This window comes from Salmo salar, chromosome 04 (genome assembly GCF_965601325.2).
Source record: "Salmo salar chromosome 04, fSalSal1, whole genome shotgun sequence".
Classification (NCBI taxonomy): domain Eukaryota; kingdom Metazoa; phylum Chordata; class Actinopteri; order Salmoniformes; family Salmonidae; genus Salmo; species Salmo salar.
In genome coordinates, this window is record NC_138294.1 from 93483302 (window position 1) to 93504106 (window position 20805).

A 20805-nucleotide genomic window follows, 5' to 3' on the forward strand; every position below is an offset into this window, starting at 1 on the left:
ACTAACCGGTGTCTGCATGTAGCCTCGCTACTGTATATAGCCTGTCTACTGTATATAGCCTCTCTACTGTATATAGCCTCTCTACTGTATAGTGCCTCTCTACTGTATATAGCCTCTCTACTGTATGTAACCTCTCTACTGTATACAGCCTCTACTGTATACAGCCTCTACTGTATATAACCTCTCTACTGTATTTAACCTCTCTACTGTTATAGCCTCTCTACTGTATATAGCCTCTCTACTGTATATAGCCTCTACTGTATATAGCCTCTACTGTATATAGCCTCTACTGTATACAGCCTCTACTGTATATAACCTCTCTACTGTATATAGCCTCTCTACTGTTATAGCCTCTCTACTGTATATAACCTCTACTGTATATAGCCTCTCTACTGTATATAGCCTCTACTGTATATAACCTCTCTACTGTATATAGCCTCTACTGTCTATAGCCTCTACTGTCTATAGCCTCTCTACTGTATATAGCCTCTCTACTGTATATAACCTCTCTACTGTATATAGCCTCTCTACTGTATATAGCCTCTCCTGTATATAGCTTCTCTACTGTATATAACCTCTCCTGTATATTTGCTCTCTACTGTATATAGGCTCGACTGTATATAACCTCTCTACTGTATATAGCCTCTCTACTGTATATAGCCTCTACTGTATATGACCTCTCTACTGTATATAGCCTCTCTACTGTATATAGCCTCTACTGTATATAGCCTCTCCTGTATATAGCCTCTACTGTATATAGCCTCTCTACTGTATATAACCTCTCTACTGTATATAGCCTCTCTACTGTATATAGCCTCTCCTGTATATAGCCTCTCTACTGTATATAGCCTCTCTACTGTATATACCCTCTCCTGTATATAGCCTCTCTACTGTATATAGCCTCTCTACTGTATATAGCCTCTCTACTGTATATAGTCTCTACTGTATATAGCCTCTCTACTGTATATAGCCTCTCTACTGTATATAGTCTCTACTGTATATAGCCTCTCTACTGTATATAGCCTCTCTACTGTATATAGCCTCTACTGTATATAACCTCTCTACTGTATATAGCCTCTCCTGTATATAGCCTCTCTACTGTATATAACCTCTCCTGTATATAGCCTCTCTACTGTATATAGGCTCGACTGTATATAGCCCCTCTACTGTATATAGCCTCTCTACTGTATATAGCCTCTACTGTATATAACCTCTCTACTGTATATAGCCTCTCTACTGTATATAACCTCTCTACTGTATATAACCTCTCTACTGTATATAGCCTCTCCTGTATATAGCCTCTCTACTGTATATAACCTCTCCTGTATATAGCCTCTCTACTGTATATAACCTCTCTACTGTATATAACCTCTCTACTGTATATAACCTCTCTACTGTATATAGCCTCTCTACTGTATATAACCTCTCTACTGTATATAACCTCTCTACTGTATATAGCCTCTCCTGTATATAGCCTCTCTACTGTATATAACCTCTCCTGTATATAGCCTCTCTACTGTATATAGGCTCGACTGTATATAGCCCCTCTACTGTATATAGCCTCTCTACTGTATATAGCCTCTCCTGTATATAGCCTCTCTACTGTATATAACCTCTCCTGTATATAGCCTCTCTACTGTATATAACCTCTCCTGTATATAGCCTCTCTACTGTATATAGGCTCGACTGTATATAGCCCCTCTACTGTATATAACCTCTCCTGTATATAGCCTCTCTACTGTATATAACCTCTCCTGTATATAGCCTCTCTACTGTATATAACCTCTCCTGTATATAGCCTCTCTACTGTATATAGTCTCTACTGTATATAGCCTCTCTACTGTATATAGCCTCTACTGTATATAACCTCTCTAATGTATATAGGCTCGACTGTATATAACCTCTCTACTGTATATAGCCTCTCTACTGTATATAGTCTCTACTGTATATAGCCTCTCTACTGTATATAGCCTCTACTGTATATAACCTCTCTACTGTATATAGGCTCGACTGTATATAGCCTCTCTACTGTATATAGCCTCTCTACTGTATATAGCCTCTCTACTGTATATAGCCTCTCTACTGTATATAGCCTCTACTGTATATAGCCCCCGTGGCTCGACTGTATATAGCCTCTCTACTGTATATAGCCTCTCTACTGTATATAGCCTTGCTACTCTTATTTTCAAATGTCTTTTTACTGTTGTTTTATTTCTTTACTTACCTACACACACACACACACACACACCTTTTTTTCACACTATTGGTTAGAGCCTGTAAGAAAGCATTTCACTGAAAGGTCTACACCTGTTGTATTCGGCGCATGTGACAAATAAACTTTGATTTGATTTGTTTATTATCTATGCATAGTCACTTTAACTCTATCTACATATTACATACATATTACCTCAATTACCTCGATTAACCGGTGCCCCCCGCACATTGACTCTGTACTGTAACACCCTGTATATAGCCTCCACGACTCTGACCGGTCCCCGTGCCCCCTGACCTGTACCGGACCCCCTGTATATAGCCTCCACGACTCTGACCTCCCCCTGTAGCCCCCGCCGTACCCCCCCTGTATATAGCCTCCACATTGACTCTGTACTGGTACCCCCCTGTATATAGTCTCCACATTGACTCTGTACCGTAACACCCTGTATATAGCCTCCACATTGACTCTGTACCGGTACCCCCTGTATATAGCCTCCACATTGACTCTGTACTGGTACCCCCCTGTATATAGTCTCCACATTGACTCTGTACCGGTACCCCCTGTATATAGCCTCCACATTGACTCTGTACCGGTACCCCCTGTATATAGCCTCCACATTGACTCTGTACCGGTACCCCCCTGTATATAGCCTCCACATTGACTCTGTACCGGTACCCCCTGTATATAGCCTCCATATTGACTCTGTACCAGTACCCCCCTGTATATAGCCTCCACATTGACTCTGTACCGGCACCCCCTGTATATAGCCTCCACATTGACTCTGTACCGTAACACCCTGTATATAGCCTCCACATTGACTCTGTACCGGTACCCCCTGTATATTGCCTCCACATTGACTCTGTACCGGTACCCCCTGTATATAGCCTCCACATTGACTCTGTACTGGTACCCCCCTGTATATAGTCTCCACATTGACTCTGTACCGGTACCCCCTGTATATAGCCTCCACATTGACTCTGTACCGGTACCCCCTGTATATAGCCTCCACATTGACTCTGTACCGGTACCCCCCTGTATATAGCCTCCACATTGACTCTGTACCGGTACCCCCTGTATATAGCCTCCATATTGACTCTGTACCAGTACCCCCCTGTATATAGCCTCCACATTGACTCTGTACCGGCACCCCCTGTATATAGCCTCCACATTGACTCTGTACCGTAACACCCTGTATATAGCCTCCACATTGACTCTGTACCGGTACCCCCTGTATATAGCCTCCACATTGACTCTGTACCGGTACCCCCTGTATATAGCCTCCACATTGACTCTGTACCGGTACCCCCTGTATATAGCCTCCACATTGACTCTGTACCAGAACCCCCTGTATATAGCCTCCACATATTTTTTATTTTCAATTTTTTACCCATCTATTTTTTGCTTAACACATATTTTTCTTAAAACTTCTTTCATCATTGTTGGTTAAAGGCTTGTGAGTACGCATTTCACTGTAAGGTCTACACCTGCTTATTTCGGTGCATATACAATTTGATTTGATTTGAGTTATAAGCTTGCCAACTAGCTACAACCATGTTAAATTAACTCAGAGAATAGACCTAGCTAGCTTAGTAAAATATATAGCTATCTTGCAGGTGTATAGCTAGCAAGCTGGTCTATAGGTAGCTAACTGGTCTATAGGTAGATAGCTGGTCTATATGTAGCTAACCGGTAATAGGTAGCTAGCAGGTCTGTAGCTAGCAAGCTGATCTATAGGTAGCTAGCAGGTCTATAGGTAGCTAGCTGGTCTATAGGTAGCTAGCAGGTCTATAGGTAGCTAGCTGGTCTATAGGTAACTACCTTGTCTATAGGTAGCTAGCTGGTCTATAGGTAACTAGCAGGTCTATAGGTAGGTAGCAGGTCTATAGGTAGCTAACTGGTCTATAGGTAGCTAGCTGGTCTATAGGTAGCTAGCAGGTCTGTAGCTAGCAAGCTGATCTATAGGTAGCTAGCAGGTCTATAGGTAGCTAGCTGGTCTATAGGAAGCTAGCTGGTCTATAGGTAGCTAGCAGGTCTATAGGTAGTTAGCTGGTCTATTGGTAGCTAGCTGGTCTATAGGTAGTTAGCTGGTCTATAGGTAGCTAGCTGGTCTATAGGTAGCTAGCTGGTCTATAGGTAGCTAGCTGGTCTATAGGTAGTTAGCAGGTCTATAGGTAACTAGCTGGTCTATAGGTAGCTAGCAGGTCTATAGGTAGTTCGCTGGTCTATAGGTAGCTAGCTGGTCTATAGGTAGTTAGCTGGTCTATAGGTAGCTAGCTGGTCTATAGGTAGTTAGCAGGTCTATAGGTAACTAGCTGGTCTATAGGTAGCTAGCTGGTCTATAGGTAGCTAGCTGGTCTATAGGTAGCTAGCAGGTCTATAGGTAGCTACCTGGTCTATAGGTAGTTAGCTGGTCTATAGGTAGCTAGCTGGTCTATAGGTAGCTAGCAAGCTGTTCTATAGGTAGCTAGCTAGCTGGTATATAGGTAGCTAGCTGGTCTGTAGCTAGCAAGCTGATCTATAGGTAGCTACCTGGTCTATAGGTAGTTAGCTGGTCTATAGGTAGCTAGCAAGCTGATCTATAGGTAGCTAGCTAGCAGGTCTATAGGTAGCTAGCAGGTCTATAGGTAGCTAGCAGGTCTATAGGTAGCTAGCAGGTCTATAGGTAGCTAACTGGTCTATAGGTATCTAGCTGGTCTATAGGTAGTTAGCTGGTCTATAGGTAGCTAGCAGGTCTATAGGTAGCTAGCTGGTCTATAGGTAGCTAGCAGGTCTATAGGTAGCTAGCTGGTCTATAGGTAGCTAGCAGGTCTATAGGTAGCTAGCTGGTCTATAGGTAGATAGCTGGTCTATAGGTAGCTACCTGGTCTATAGGTAGCTAGCAAGCTGTTCTATAGGTAGCTAGCAAGCTGTTCTATAGGTAGCTAGCAGGTCTATAGGTAGCTAGCAGGTCTATAGGTAGGTAGCAGGTCTATAGGTAGCTAGCAGGTCTATAGGTAGCTAGCAGGTCTATAGGTAGCTAGCTGGTCTATAGGAAGCTAGCAGTTCTATAGGTAGCTAACTGGTCTATAGGTATGTATAGTCTTGCTAGCCAAACCAGGTGAAAAACATTGTTTGAGCTACTGTAACTTTAAAATATGTTGGGGCGTGGTTTAGAAAGACAGTCAGTATCTGATTTGACCGTTTGCCTCATGCAGCACGACACATCTCCTTTGCATAGAGTTGATCAGGCTTCTCACCGTGGCCTGTGGAATGTTGTCCCGCTCCTCTTCTGTGTGAAGTTGCTGGATATTGGTGGGAACTGGAACACTCTGTTGTACACGTTGATCCAGAGCATCCCAAACATGCTCAATGGTTGGCATGTCTGGTGAGTATGCAGGCCATGGAAAAACTGGGAAATGTTCAGCTCCCAGGAATTGTGTACAGATTCTTGAGAAATGGGGCCTGGGGTATCGTCATCCTCTTCACTGACAGATTCTACAGGGATGCTGTCTGGAAAGCTGCTTGGAAGAAGGCGTTCCTTCAGAGCCATGGTCTGCATTTCGCCGAGCATCTCAGCCTGGAGGACATAGAAAGGAGGAACAAATTGTGGCCAATGATAAAGGAAGCACAAAATAAGGGAAAGGCTTCATTAACTGCACAGAAATCATTTTTTATTACCCCTTTTCATATGCACTTTACAATAGTAGGCAGGTAGCCTAGTGGTTAGAGCATTGGGCCAGTAACTGAAAGGTTGCTGGATCGAATCCCTGAGCTGACTAGGTAAAAATCAGTCATTATCATGCTGAAACATGAGGTGATGGTGGCAGATGAATGGAATGACAATGGACCCCAGGATCTTGTCACGGTGTCTCTGTTTATTCAAATTACCTTCAATAAAATGAAGCTTGTCTGGAGGTTTGTTAACACAGTGTCCAAAGAAGGGCCAGAAGTATACAGAATGGTGTCGTCTGCGTAGAGGTGGATCAGAGAATCACCAGCAGGAAGAGCGACATCATTGATGTATACAGAGAAAAGAGTCGGACTGAGAATTGAACCCTGTGAGGCTGCCAGAGGTCCGGACAACAGGCCCCCCAATTTGAGACGCTGAACTATGCTGCAGAGGACAGAAAATAGTACAAATAAAGAAAAACCTACTTTTGACTGGAACTATATATATATATATATATATATATATATATATACTATAGTATATATATATATATATACTATAGTATATATATATATATATACTATAGTATATAGTATATATTGTATATATATACTATAGTATATAGTATATATATACTATAGTATATAGTATATATATACTATAGTATATATAGTATAGTATATATATATAGTGCTCAGCATATGCGGGAACTCCTTCAAGATCATTCCAGGTGAAGCTGGTTGAGAGAATGCCAAGAGTGTTCAAAGCTGTCATCAAGACAAAGGGTGGCTACTTTGAAGAATTTGAAATGTAAAATGTTTTTTGATTTGTCTCAAAAAAAATATATATATATATTTTACTACATGATTCCATATGTGTCATTTCATAGTTTTGATGTCTCCACTGTTATCCTACAATGTAGAAAATAGTAAAAAGAATGAAAAACTCTTGAATGAGTAGGTGTTCTAAAACATTGGACTGGTACTGTACACATGTAAATGTTTTATTTATTTAATCAATTTTAGAATACGGCTGTAACCTACCAAAATGTGGAAAAAGTCAAGGGGTCTGAATACTTTATATATATATATATAGAGATTTTTTTTTTTTTTTGTTATATATATATATATTTTTTTGTTTTATTATTCCTCAACGGTATCGCACAGGGCCTTTACTAGTCCTGTATTAGCGGACTGATATACCCCCTCTCATATTTCTATGTGATTTTGGTTGGTTTCCCAAAAAAGTTACACGTTGCAGCTATAAAGGGATTGTTAAAATAAATGTCCTGAAAACCCTATTGAATGAAAACTCCATGAAACAATCCGTTGGCCAGCGAGTGGGAGTGTTTTCAGCGGTTTAATTATCCGTATTCAGCGCGAGCAAATGGAACCATGCCTGCAAAGCCCGTTATTCCCCAACTACTGAGAAGTGAGTAGAAAAGTATTTTGTAAGAAAGGCATAATTTCCTAAATCAGATTTGGGCCCTTTTGGTGAATTGTATGCTATTGTCATGCTTAAATTAAAGGTCAGAATATGGGTAGAGAGAAAAGTGTATAAAAAAAAAAAAAAAGAAGTGAATTAAGTTCCATTGACGTGCACTTTTAACTTGTGTTGGATTTCCCCCTTTTTAGTAGTTGATATAACTGCATGTGTCAAACAACCAGCAGATGTAGCCCTTAGCCTATTCCTTCAAGTCATTTATTTCAACGCTATTGATAGTTACTAATTATGTAAGTTTAGTCTTTATTCGTGCTTGACGACGGGACCACTCTACGTCTGGGTGAAGAATGAAAAGGACTATCATTTCCATCAGAGGAATGACCTAGTATCAGAGGAATTATCATTAGGACGTATTCATTGAGCTTTTAAAAACCGTTTTATTTATTTCTTATTTTTTTTTAAACATTTCTAGGAGTTGGAAACTTTACATGGTAGGTTGATTTAATGATTTTTTTTTGATTATTTGATTTAATTTAATTTAAATATATATTTATATATATATATATATATATATATATATATATATATATATATATATATATATATGTGTGTTTACAATAAAACAGCGTGACAAAAATAACAATGACTGGTTGAACACTTATGGATGTTTTAGGAACTTATGAAATCATTTAGTTAAACTTTTTTGATGTGTTGATTTTTTTTTTACATTGATGACTAATTGTGACTTTTCGTGGTTATGTAGTGAGAGTGTCTGCTGATTATATAATTGTGTGTGTGTGTGTGTGTGTGTGTGTGTGTGTGTGTGTGTGTGTGTGTGTGTGTCTCTCTCCCTGTGCAGAGATGAAAGGCGCAGAGAGACTCATCTTTCTGTGCTGGCTGCTGACAGGTTTTCATTTTAATTTGCTACATTTCTTTCTTAATATATTGTTCAGGTCAATTTTGAGAAGGAAGAATTTTTCAATTTTTTTTAGAGGAATTTAAAAAATGATCAATTTGTCAATTAATTTAGGTTATGATGTGGTATTTATTCCTTCAGTGTCAGTAATTGTATTGAGTTGTTGAACCCAGCCCTGCAAACAGAGACCACTAACTTAGTTCTGTTGAACTCTGACTCATATTTCCATAAAAACTGCTATGGTCCCTGTTTCCTCCCAGATTACAGTCACAAAGTAACCAATTTCTTGGAATTTAGCTTGAAATGAAAACATTCTGTCAGATCACCAAGACCAGTGGGCAGGTCAAGGACATTTCAGGGGCCATATTCATAAAGCGATTCGGAGTAGGACTGCTTTTATCTAGGATTAGTTCAGCCTTGTAGATCAGAATATAAATAAAGTAAGATTACAGTAACAGGAGGAACCTGAACCTACGTCATTTAGCAGACACTCTTATCCAGAGTCACTTACATGCATACAGGTCCCCCATGGGAATCAAACCCACAACCCTGGTGTTGCAAACACCATGCTCTACCAACTGAGCCACACAGGGCTATGAGCATTCCTCCTCTGGGACACTTTATAAATACAGCTTCAGATTATGTCAATTTTAATGGTCAATGGTTAAATCAATTGGGAAGCAGTTTAATAATTATAAACTGTTCAATCTTTTTACTAACTTAGTAGTTTGTTGTCCAAGCCGTCATTCCAGCAGTGTTGGGTTAGTATATATTTGTTAAGGAGAGTTTGTTGTTTAAGCCGTCTATCTGGCAGGGGTTGGGGTCAAATAGATATGGAATTGACCCCAACCCTGCTGTCCAGTCCTGATAGTGAACTGCTGTGTGTTTCAGATACCATGTGGCAAGCTGGGGTGGAAGGAACGGACTGCACTAGTGAGTATTCAGATCAGCTTATTCCAAATAGTGGGTCAGGACTACTTCACTGGTGTTGCATGGCTAAAGACTAGATTACTGAAGGTTCTGAGGGTCTGAGGGTTCTTCATTACGCTGAGAGAACCAGAGGGTTCTCCATTACGCTGATAGAACCAGAGGGTTCTTCATTACGCTGATAGAACCAGAGGGTTCTTCATTACACTGATAGAACCAGAGGGTTCTTCATTACACTGATAGAACCAGAGGGTTCTTCATTACACTGAGAGAACCAGAGGGTTCTTCATTACACTGATAGAACCAGAGGGTTCTTCATTACCCTTGATAGAACCAGAGGGTTCTTCATTACACTGATAGAACCAGAGGGTTCTCCATTACTGATAGAACCAGAGGGTTCTCGATAGAACCAGAGGGTTCTTCATTACGCTGATAGAACCAGAGGGTTCTTCATTACGCTGATAGAACCAGAGGGTTCTCCATTACGCTGAGAGAACCAGAGGGTTCTCCATTACGCTGATAGAACCAGAGGGTTCTCCATTACACTGATAGAACCAGAGGGTTCTTCATTACGCTGATAGAACCAGAGGGTTCTTCATTACGCTGATAGAACCAGAGGGTTCTTCATTACGCTGATAGAACCAGAGGGTTCTCCATTACGCTGATAGAACCAGAGGGTTCTTCATTACGCTGATAGAACCAGAGGGTTCTTCATTACGCTGATAGAACCAGAGGGTTCTCCATTACGCTGATAGAACCAGAGGGTTCTTCATTACGCTGATAGAACCAGAGCGTAAATTTAATACCTTTTTCTTGATTTGGAAAGGCACACACCTGTCTCTATAGTGTCCCACAGTTGACAGTACATCTCAGAGCAAAAACCAAGCCATGAGGTTGAAGGAATTGTCCGTAGTGCTCCGAGACAGGATTGTGTCGAAGCACAGGTCTGGGAGAGGGTAACAAAAAATTCTGGCAGCATTGAAGGTCCCCAAGAACACAGTGGCCTCCATCATCCCTTAAATGGAAGAAGTTTGGAACCACCAAGACTCTTCCTAGAGCTGGCCGCCCGGCCAAACTGAGCAATTGGGGGAGAGAAGGGCCTTGGTGGCCCTATTGATGAGGGAAAAAAAAACGAAATGTTTTTAATACATTTTAGAATAAGGCTGTAACGTAGCAAAATGTTGAAAAAAAATCGAAGGGGTCTGACTACTTTCCGAATGCACTGTACATATACGATACTTTAGATGCACTTATGGTTGTTTGGTAACTCACATGCTAATGGTCAGTGCCTTTATGGGTAACGATGTAGTATAATGGAATTTTTTTTACCCAATATATTCAATGTAAGACACAATCACTACTGCACCTTGAAATGTGGGCGGGGCAATGTGCTGGCGGGAGGTTTATTAGCATATTGGGGGGGGGGGGGGGCAGGGGTGTCACAACTTCTGCCGAAATCGGTTCCTCTCCTTGTTCGGGCGGTGTTACGCACGGTCTAAAATATGTTGCATTTGTGCCAAATGTTACTGGAAGTGTTGTGCCAACTGTTACTGGAAGTGTTGTGCTAACTGTTACTGGAAGTGTTGTGCCAACTGTTACTGGAAGTGTTGTGCCAACTGTTACTGGAAGTGTTGTGCTAACTGTTACTGGAAGTGTTGTGCCAACTGTTACTGGAAGTGTTGTGCCAACTGTTACTGGAAGTGTTGTGCCAACTGTTACTGGAAGTGTTGTGCCAACTGTTACTGGAAGTGTTGTGCCAACTGTTACTGGAAGTGTTGTGCCAACTGTTACTGGAAGTGTTGTGCCAACTGTTACTGGAAGTGTTGCGCCAACTGTTACTGGAAGTGTTGCGCTAACTGTTACTGGAAGTGTTGCGCCAACTGTTACTGGAAGTGTTGCGCTAACTATTCCTGGAAGTGTTGCGCCAACTGTTACTGGAAGTGTTGTGCTAACTATTCCTGGAAGTGTTGTGCCAACTGTTACTGGAAGTGTTGTGCTAACTGTTTCTGGAAGTGTTACTGGAAGTGTTGTGCTAACTGTTACTGGAAGTGTTGTGCTAACTGTTACTGGAAGTGTTGTGCTAACTGTTACTGGAAGTGTTGTGCCAACTGTTACTGGAAGTGTTGTGCTAACTGTTACTGGAAGTGTTGTGCTAACTGTTACTGGAAGTGTTGTATTATTTTAAGTGATTAAGTGAAGGTTGAGCACCTCGTTTTTCCCCTATGTACAGTGCATTCAGGAAGTATTCACACCCCTTTACATTTTTTACATTTTTACATTACATTTTAGTCATTTAGCAGACGCTCTTATCCAGAGCGACTTACAGTAGAGTGCATACATTTTTCATAATGTCAGAGTGGAATGATGGTTTTATACATTTTTATAGATTAATTTAAAAAAAAATCAAAGTTATTAAGTATTCAACCTCTGTGTTATGGCAAGCCTAAATAAATTCAAGAAGAAATATTTGCTTAACAATTCACATAACAATTTGCATGGACTCACTTTGTTTACAATAATAGTGTTTAACATGATGTTTTAAAAGAGGTTAATGACTACCTCACACTCCCTTAGGGCATGGTGAAATGATTCATTACACTTTGGATGGTGCATCAATACACCCAGTCTCTACAAAAATACAGGCGTCCTTCCAAACTAGGTCGCAGGAGAGGAAGGAAACCGCTTAGGGACTTCCATTCTGTACAGACTTCCTTCTTTTCACTCTGACATTTAGGTTAGTATTGTGGCGTAACTACAATTTTGTTGATCCATCTTCAGTTTTCTCCAATCACAGCCGTTAAACTCCTTAACTGTTTTAAAGTCCCTTTTGGCCTCATTGTGAAATGCCTGAGCGGTTTCCTCAAAGGGATATTCAATGTCTGCTTTTTTTTTCTCTCAAATTTTTACCCATCTACCAATAGGTGCCCTTGTTTACGACGCATTGGGAAAACCTCCCTGGTCTTTGTGGTTGAATCTGTGTTTGAAATTCACTGCTCGACTGAGGGACCTTACAGATAATTATATGTGTTGGGGTACATAGATGGGGGTAGTCATTTAAACATCATGTAATTAAACACTATAATTTCCACATGGAGGTTTAAGCACATTTTCACTACTGAACTTATGTAGGGATGCCATAACAAAGGGTTTGAATCATTAATGTCTAAAGACATTTCAGCTTTTCATTTGTAATAATTTTTTTTTTTTTTTTTAATATCCAAAAGAGTATACTTCCACAGTGACATTCTGGGGTATCGTGGGTAGACCAGTGACATTCTGGGGTATCGTGGGTAGACCAGTGACATTCTGGGGTATCGTGGGTAGACCAGTGACATTATGGGGTATCGTGGGTAGGCCAGTGTCATTCTGGGGTATCGTGGGTAGACCAGTGACATTATGGGGTATCGTGGGTAGACCAGTGACATTCTGGGGTATCGTGGGTAGGCCAGTGACATTCTGGGGTATCGTGGGTAGACCAGTGACATTCTGGGGTATCGTGGGTAGACCAGTGACATTCTGGGGTATCGTGGGTAGACCAGTGACATTCTGGGGTATCGTGGGTAGACCAGTGACATTCTGGGGTATCGTGAGTAGGCCAGTGACACAGCGCCTCAATTTAATTCATTTTCAATTCAGGCTGTAACAACAACAAAAGGTGTACAACTTTCTGAAGGCGCTGCACTCTATGACCTCTGACCCCTGACCTTTTTATTGGAGGGTATTCTTAATAAAAAATTTAAAAAAAGATCTGTTTTTGTTGTTGTTGTTTGTTGCTGTTATGTTGACACTAATTGGTTCTATTGATTTGTAGACATGATTATCATCTTTATGTTTGTTTTCCCTCCAGATCTTCCTAAGAACACGTCAGTATCAGTGATTCCCTCTGGCGAAGTGTTAGAGGGCAGTTCAGTGATTCTTACCTGCAGCAGTGATGCCAACCCACCAGTGACCAGCTACCGCTGGTACTCAGTGAGAGCGGGTGACACCACATCTACAGGCTATGGCCCAGTCCTGAGGACCAAAATCTGGGCGGACAATACCCACTTCTACTGTGAAGCAAAGAATATGTGTGGAACACATAATTCAACGATCACTAAAGTACCTGTGTTGTGTAAGTGTAGTGGATGTTGTTCAAGGAACCAGAGTACAGTTCCATGATGAGTAAGATTGACTGTGGTCCTCTGTATCTCAGTTGGTACAGCAGAGCACTCCCTTTGCCAGGGTTGCTGGTTCAATTCCCCAGGGGCCACCCATATGTAAAATGTATGCACGCATTACTGTAAGTTGCTTTGGCTAAAAGTGTCTGCTAAATGTCACTTACATTATAAATATCAACAAGGCTTTAGCTCGGTAGGCTAACGTCGTCTGGAGTCGAGATCTGTTGAGATCTGTGGGTTACAGTCCGTAAAGATACGTAAGCCTATATAATACATGTGTTAAAGGCTTTAGCTCAGGAGGCTAATGAAGCCTTGGGTCACTGATAGAGTAATTTCTATGGTAAAGATAATGACTAAAGGATTCCACCCAGATACTATATGTTTATGTTAAATGTATCAGCATTACATGGCTATAATTCTATAAGGGTGTGTGTGTGTGTAGGACAAGCTGAGACTAGACACTATTCAGCAATATAGGCAAGACAGTGTGTGCATAGGAAAAAAGGAACTTGTTGCAGACAACTTGTGACCTGTGTGAAACTGATAACAGGAAAGAGGTCTCCTCACCCAGGGAGCGGAGAAACCGTTAGGCTTGCAGAAGATTAGGAAACATGTTGCAGGATATGATAAGCAATGTATGTGTTGGAGAAGACTGGTAAATACGCATTGACAGTGTTAACCTCTTACATCTAGACGTTCCGCTAGCGGAACACCTGCTCCAATATCCAATGATAGGCGTGGCGCGAATTACAAATTCCTCTAAAATACAAAAACTTCCATTTTTCAAACATATGACTATTTCACAGCATTTTAAAGACAAGACTCTCCTTTATCTAACCACACTGTCCGATTTCAAAAAGGCTTTACAGCGAAAGCAAAACATTAGATTATGTCAGCAGAGTACCCAGCCAGAAATAATCAGACACCCATTTTTCAAACTAGCATATAATGTCACATAAACCCAAACCACAGCTAAATGTAGCACTAACCTTTGATGATCTTCATCAGATGACAACCCTAGGACATTATGTTATACAATACATGCATGTTTTGTTCAATCAAGTTCATATTTATATCAAAAAACAGCTTTTTACATTAGCATGTGACGTTCAGAACTAGCATACCCCCCGCAAACCTCCGGTGAATTTACTAAATTACTCACGATAAACATTCACAAAAAACATAACAATTATTTTAAGAATTATAGATACAGAACTCCTTTGTGCAATCGAGGTGTCCGATTTTAAAATAGCTTTTCGGTGAAAGCACATTTTGCAATATTCTGAGTAGATAGCCCAGCCATCACGGCTAGCTATTTAGACACCCACCAAGTTTAGCCCTGACCAAAGTCAGATTTACTATTAGAAAAGTTTGATTACCTTTGGTGTTCTTCGTCAGAATGCACTCCCAGGACTGCTACTTCAATAACAAATGTTGGTTTGGTTCAAAATAATCCATAGTTATATCCAAACAGCGGCGTTTTGTTCGTGCGTTCAAGACACTATCCGAAGTGTAAATAAGTGTCACGAGCATGGCGCATTTTGTGACAAAAGATTTCTAAATATTCCATTACCGTACTTCGAAGCATGTCAACCGCTGTTTAAAATCAATTTTTATGCCATTTTTCTCATAAAAAAGCGATAATATTCCGACCGGGAATCTGCGTTTAGGTAAACAGACGAAAGAAAACAAAGCATGGGGTCGACGCAGGCACGAGCATGAGTCTCACAGTACTGTGACCAGCCACTACCCAAACGCGCTAATTTTTTTCAGCCAGAGCCTGCAAAGCCACGATTCAGCTTTTTGCCGCCTTCTGAGAGCCCATGGGAGCCGTAGGAAGTGTCACGTAACAGCAGAGATCCCCTGTAATGGATAGAGACAATCAAGAAGGACAAGAAATTTTCAGACAGGGCACTTCCTGCATGGAATCTTCTCAGGTTTTGGCCTGCCAACTGAGTTCTGTTATACTCACAGACACCATTCAAACAGTTTTAGAAACTTTGGAGTGTTTTCTATCCAAAGCTAATAATTATATGCATATTCTAGTTTCTGGGCAGGAGTAATAATCAGATTAAATCGGGTACGTTTTTTATCCGGCTGTGAAAATACTGCCACCTAGCCATAACAGGTTAAAGAAGAGGAGGGGCATTTATAAAGGGTATGACATATGGTATGACCAAATGTGTGAGGTATAAAAGTCTATGTGCATTGTATGATATTCAGAGCCCTCGTGAATCAACATTTTGACTATAGTAAGCTGGGACTCTGTTTCATTCAACCAGAATCTTACAAACTCTGGGTTGCAGACTGAGTAGTTTAATTGTAGTTCAGTTTAAGAACATTGAGAACGAAATTCTCCTAACAGTCACACATACAGTATAACATGTGTATTGTCTATTTCCCTCCAGATGGTCCTAAAACCATGTCTGTGTCAGTCACCCCATCTGGACCAGTGTTTCATGGTACGATGGTGAATCTGGCCTGCAGCAGCAATGGCAACCCACCAGTAAGCAGCTTCACCTGGTACAGTGTGAAGGGAGACCAGGTGGTACGGCTTGGGGTTGGGAAGAGGCTAGAGACCAGTGTGTCTGCAGAAGTCCACCAGTTTTACTGTGAGGGCAGAAACGACCATGGACGACAGAACTCAACGCTGATAGAAGTGGTTATACAGTGTATGTATACTGTAGCTACAAGACCAATTCAACCATCGCCAAAGATTTTTGGCAGTTATTCAACAATGCTGTTGTTGTATCGTTGATCTTGTTCTTGTTCTTTATTAATGCAGATACCAATCTCTCTCTCCAGATCCTCCGAGAAGCACGTCAGTATCAGTGAATCCTTCTGGTCCATTGTTGAAGGGCAGTTCAGTGACTCTGACCTGCATTAGTGATGCCAACCCACCAGTGACCAGTTACCGCTGGTACTCAGTGGACAAGAGTGAAACACACAGTGTATTAGGATCCGAACAGATGTACACAGTAGCTAATGTCAGTGGTAATACACAGTACTTCTGCGAAGCTAAAAATCAACACGGATCGAACAACTCAACAATGCTCCAGCTCAACATTCAGTGTACGTTTTAATATCATAAACGTCATGTAATGTGCCCCCAAATGGGACAGGGACATGTTGTTGATGCAAGACAGTGGTAATGTTTACCAAACAATGGAGTATTTTGGAGGGTCACCCACTTTAAATTCTAGATCTTGTCATCCACATTGCTTCCATTATCCGATGGATCAACATTTAAATGGCCCTTGATGGGTCATGGCACAACAGTCTGCGAATCACTGATTATAGACACAATCTGATAAACACAAGCTAGTAATCCAGAAAAGGTCTGTTGTAATGGTGTTAGTCACGGAAGACATAGTATTAATATTTGTAGTCAAAGTAGTTATAGTAGTTATAGTAGTCATAGTATGTATAATAGTTATAGTAGTTACAGTAGTTATAGTAGTTATAGTAGTCATATTATGTATAATAGTTATAGTAGTTATAGTAGTTATAGTATGTATAATAGTTATAGTAGTTACAGTAGTTATAGTATGCATAATAGTTATAGTAGTTATTGTAGTTATAGTAGTCATAATAGTTATAGTTGTAGTAGTAGTAGTAGTAGTCATAGTATGTAGAATAGTTATAGTAGTTATAGAATGTATAATAGTTATATTAGTCATAGTAGTTATAGTAGTTATAGTAGCTAAAGTAGTCATAATATGTATAGTAGTTATAGTTGTTATACTAGTTATAGTAGTTATAGTAGTTATAATAGTTATAGTAGTTATAATAGTTATACTAGTTATAGTAGTTATAATAGTTATAATAGTTATAGTAGTAGTAGTAGTTATTATAGTTATAGTATTTATAGTAGCACTAATAGTTATAGCAGCAGATATAGTAGTCATAATAGTTGTAGTAGTAGTAGTAGTAGTAGTAGTAGTAGTAGTAGTAGTAGTTATAGTAGTCATAATAGTTATAGAGATACAGTTGTAGTTATAGTAGTTGTAGTAGTTGTAATATTTATAGTAGTAGTAAAAGTTATAGTTGTTATAGTAGTTGTAATAGTTATAGTAGTTATAGTAGTCATACTATTTATAGTAGTCATAATAGTTATAGCAGTAGTAGTTATAGTAGTAGTAATAGTTATAGTAGTTATAGTAGTCATAATATTTATAGTAGTCATAATAGTTATAGTAGTAGTAGTTATAGTAGTAGTAATAGTTATAGTAGTCATAATAGTTATAGTATTTATAATAGTCATAACAGTTATAGTAGTTATAGTAGTAGTAGTTATAATAGTTATAGTAGATGTAGAAGTTATAGTAGCAGTAGAAGTAGTTATAGTAGTAGTAGTAGTTATAGTAGTAGTAGTAGTTATAATAGTTATAGTAGATGTAGTAGTTACAGTAGTTATAGTAGTTATAGTATGTATAGTAGTAGTAGGAGTTGAAATAGTTATAGTAGTTATGGTAGTAGTGATAGTTATAGTAGGCATAATAGTTATAGTAGTTATAATAGTCATAATAGTTATAGTAGTTATAGTAGTTATAGTAGTAGTAGTACTTATAATAGTTATAGTAGATGTAGTAGTTATTGTAGTAGTAGTTATACTAGTTACAATAGTTATAGTAGATGTAGTAGTTATTGTAGTAGTAGTTATGCTAGTTATAATAGTTATAGTAGATGTAGTAGTTATAGTAGTTATAGTAGTCGTAATAGGTATAGTAGTAGTAGGAGTTGTAATAGTTATAGTAGTTATAGTAGTAGTGATAGTTATAGTAGTCATAATAGTTATAGTAGTAGTAGTAGTTATAGTAGTCACAGTAGTTGTAGTAGTATTAGTAGTAATAGTTATAGTAGTCATAATAGTTATAATAGTTATAGTAGTAGTAGTTATAGTTATAGTAGTCATAATATATATAGTAGTTATAGTAGTAGTAGTTATAGTAGTCATAATAGTTATAATAGTTGTAGTAGTTATAGTAGTTATAGTAGTCATAATAGTTATAGTAGTTGTAGTAGTTATAGTAGTTATAGTAGTCATAATAGTTATAGTAGTTATAGCAGTTGTAGTAGTAGTAGTAGTAGTAGTAGTAGTTGTAGTAGTTATAGTAGTCATAATAGTTATAGTAGTCATAGTAGTTATAGTAGTTGTAGTAGTTGTAGTAGTAGTAGTTGTAGTAGTAGTTGTAGTAGTAATAGTTATAGTAGTTATAGTAGTTATAGTAGTTATAGTAGTTGTAGTAGTAGTAGTAGTAGTAGTAGTTATAGTAGTTATAGTAGTCATAGTAGTTATAATAGTTATAGTAGTTAACGTAGTCATAATATGTATAATAGTTATAGTATTTATAGTAGTTATAGTAGTTATAGTATTTATAATAGTTATAGTAGTTATAGTTGTTATACTAGTTATAGTAGTTATAATAGTTATAGTAGTAGTAGTAGTTGTAATAGTTATAGTATTTATAGTAGCACTAATAGTTATAGCAGCAGTTATAGTAGTCATAATAGTTATAGTAGTTATAGTAGTAGTAGTAGTTATAGTAGTCATAATAGTTATAGTAGTTATAGTTGTAGTTATAGTAGTTGTAATATTTATAGTAGTAGTAATAGTTATAGTTGTTATAGTAGTTGTAATAGTTATAGTAGTTATAGTAGTCATAATATTTATAGTAGTCATAATAGTTATAGTAGTAGTAGTTATAGTAGTAGTAATAGTTATAGTAGTCATAGTTATAGTATTTATAATAGTCATAACAGTTATAGTAGTGATAGTAGTTATAATAGTTATAGTAGATGTAGAAGTTATGGTAGCAGTAGTAGTAGTTATAGTAGTTATAGTAGTAGTAGTACTTATAATAGTTATAGTAGATGTAGTAGTTATAGTAGTAGTAGTTATAATAGTTATAATAGTTATAGTAGATGTAGTAGTTACAGTAGTTATAGTAGGTATAGTAGTAGTAGGAGTTATAATAGTCATAATAGTTATAGTAGTTATAGTAGATGTAGTAGTTATAGTAGTAGTAGTTATAATAGTTATAGTACATTTACATTTTCGTCATTTAGCAGACGCTCTTATCCAGAGCGACTTACAGTAGTGAATGCATACATTTCATTTCATACATTTTTTTTTTGTGCTGGCCCCCCGTGGGAATCGAACCCACAACCCTGGCGTTGCAAACACCATGCTCTACCAACTGAGCTACAGGGAGTAGTTATAGTAGTAGTTATAGTAGTAGTAGTAGTTATAACAGTAGTAGTAGTACTTATAATAGTTATAGTAGATGTAGTAGTTATTGTAGTTATAGTAGTCATAATAGGTATAGTAGTAGTAGGAGTTGTAATAGTTATAGTAGTTATAGTAGTAGTGATAGTTATAGTAGTCACAATAGTTGTAGTAGTATTAGTAGTAATAGTTATAGTAGTCATAATAGTTATAATAGTTATAGTAGTAGTAGTTATAGTAGTCATAATAGTTATAATAGTTGTAGTAGTTATAGTAGTTATAGTAGTCATAATAGTTATAGTAGTTATAGTAGTTGTAGTAGTAGTAGTAGTTATAGTAGTTGTAGTAGTTATAGTAGTCATAATAGTTATAGTAGTCATAGTAGTTATAGTAGTTGTAGTAGTAGTAGTAATAGTTATAGTAGTTGTATTAGTTGTAGTAGTAGTAGTAGTAGTAGTAGTAGTAGTAGTTGTTGTAGTAGTTGTAGTAGTTATAGTAGTAGTAGTTATAATAGTTATAGTAGATGTAGTAGTTATAGTAGTAGTAGTAGTAGTAGTAGTTATAGTAGTAGTAGTACTTATAATAGTTATAGTAGATGTAGTAGTTACAGTAGTTATAGTAGTTATAGTAGGTATAGTAGTAGTAGGAGTTGAAATAGTTATAGTAGTTATGGTAGTAGTGATAGTTATAGTAGTCAGAATAGTTATAGTAGTTATAATAGTCATAATAGTTATAGTAGTAGTAGTTGTAATACTTATAGTAGATGTAGTAGTTATAGTAGTTATAGTAGTAGTAGTAGTAGTAGGAGTTGTAATAGTTATAGTAGTTATAGTAGTAGTGATAGTTATAGTAGTCATAATAGTTATAGTAGTTATAATAGTTATAGTAGTAGTTATAGTAGTCACAATAGTTGTATTAGTAGTTATAGTTATAGTAGTCATAATAGTTATAATAGTTATAGTAGTAGTCATAGTTATAGTAGTCATAATAGTTATAGTAGTTATAGTAGTAGTTATAGTTATAGTAGTCATAATGGTTATAGTAGTTGTAGTAGTTGTAGTAGTTATAGTAGTCATAATAGTTATAGTAGTTGTAATAGTAGTAGTAGTTATAGTAGTTGTAGTAGTTATAGTAGTCATAATAGTTGTAGTAGTTGTAGTAGTAGTAGTTGTAGTAGTAAAGTTGTAGTAGTTATAGTAGTTGTAGTAGTTATAGTAGTTGTAGTTGTTATAGTAGTTGTAGTAGTAGCTGTAGTTGTTGCAGTAGTTG

General features: G+C 38.0%; 1 protein-coding gene across 10 annotated transcripts in view; it reads left to right on the plus strand.

Annotated features, from left to right (window-relative positions):
- Nucleotides 1-7159: 7159 nt before the first annotated feature.
- The window catches only part of LOC106604036 (B-cell receptor CD22), a 51290-nt gene continuing 37644 nt past the window's right edge, over nt 7160-20805 (plus strand). For 3 of the 10 annotated variants that reach the window (XM_045717465.2, XM_045717471.2, XM_045717472.2), the window contains exons 1-4: nt 8234-9156; nt 12998-13261; nt 15716-15979; nt 16113-16379. In XM_045717465.2, the coding sequence (XP_045573421.2) occupies nt 9057-9156; nt 12998-13261; nt 15716-15979; nt 16113-16379 (895 nt within the window). In that variant the 5' untranslated portion in view covers nt 8234-9056. The other 7 variants (XR_006769703.2, XM_045717469.2, XM_045717473.2 and 4 more) reach the window with 5 other exon arrangements.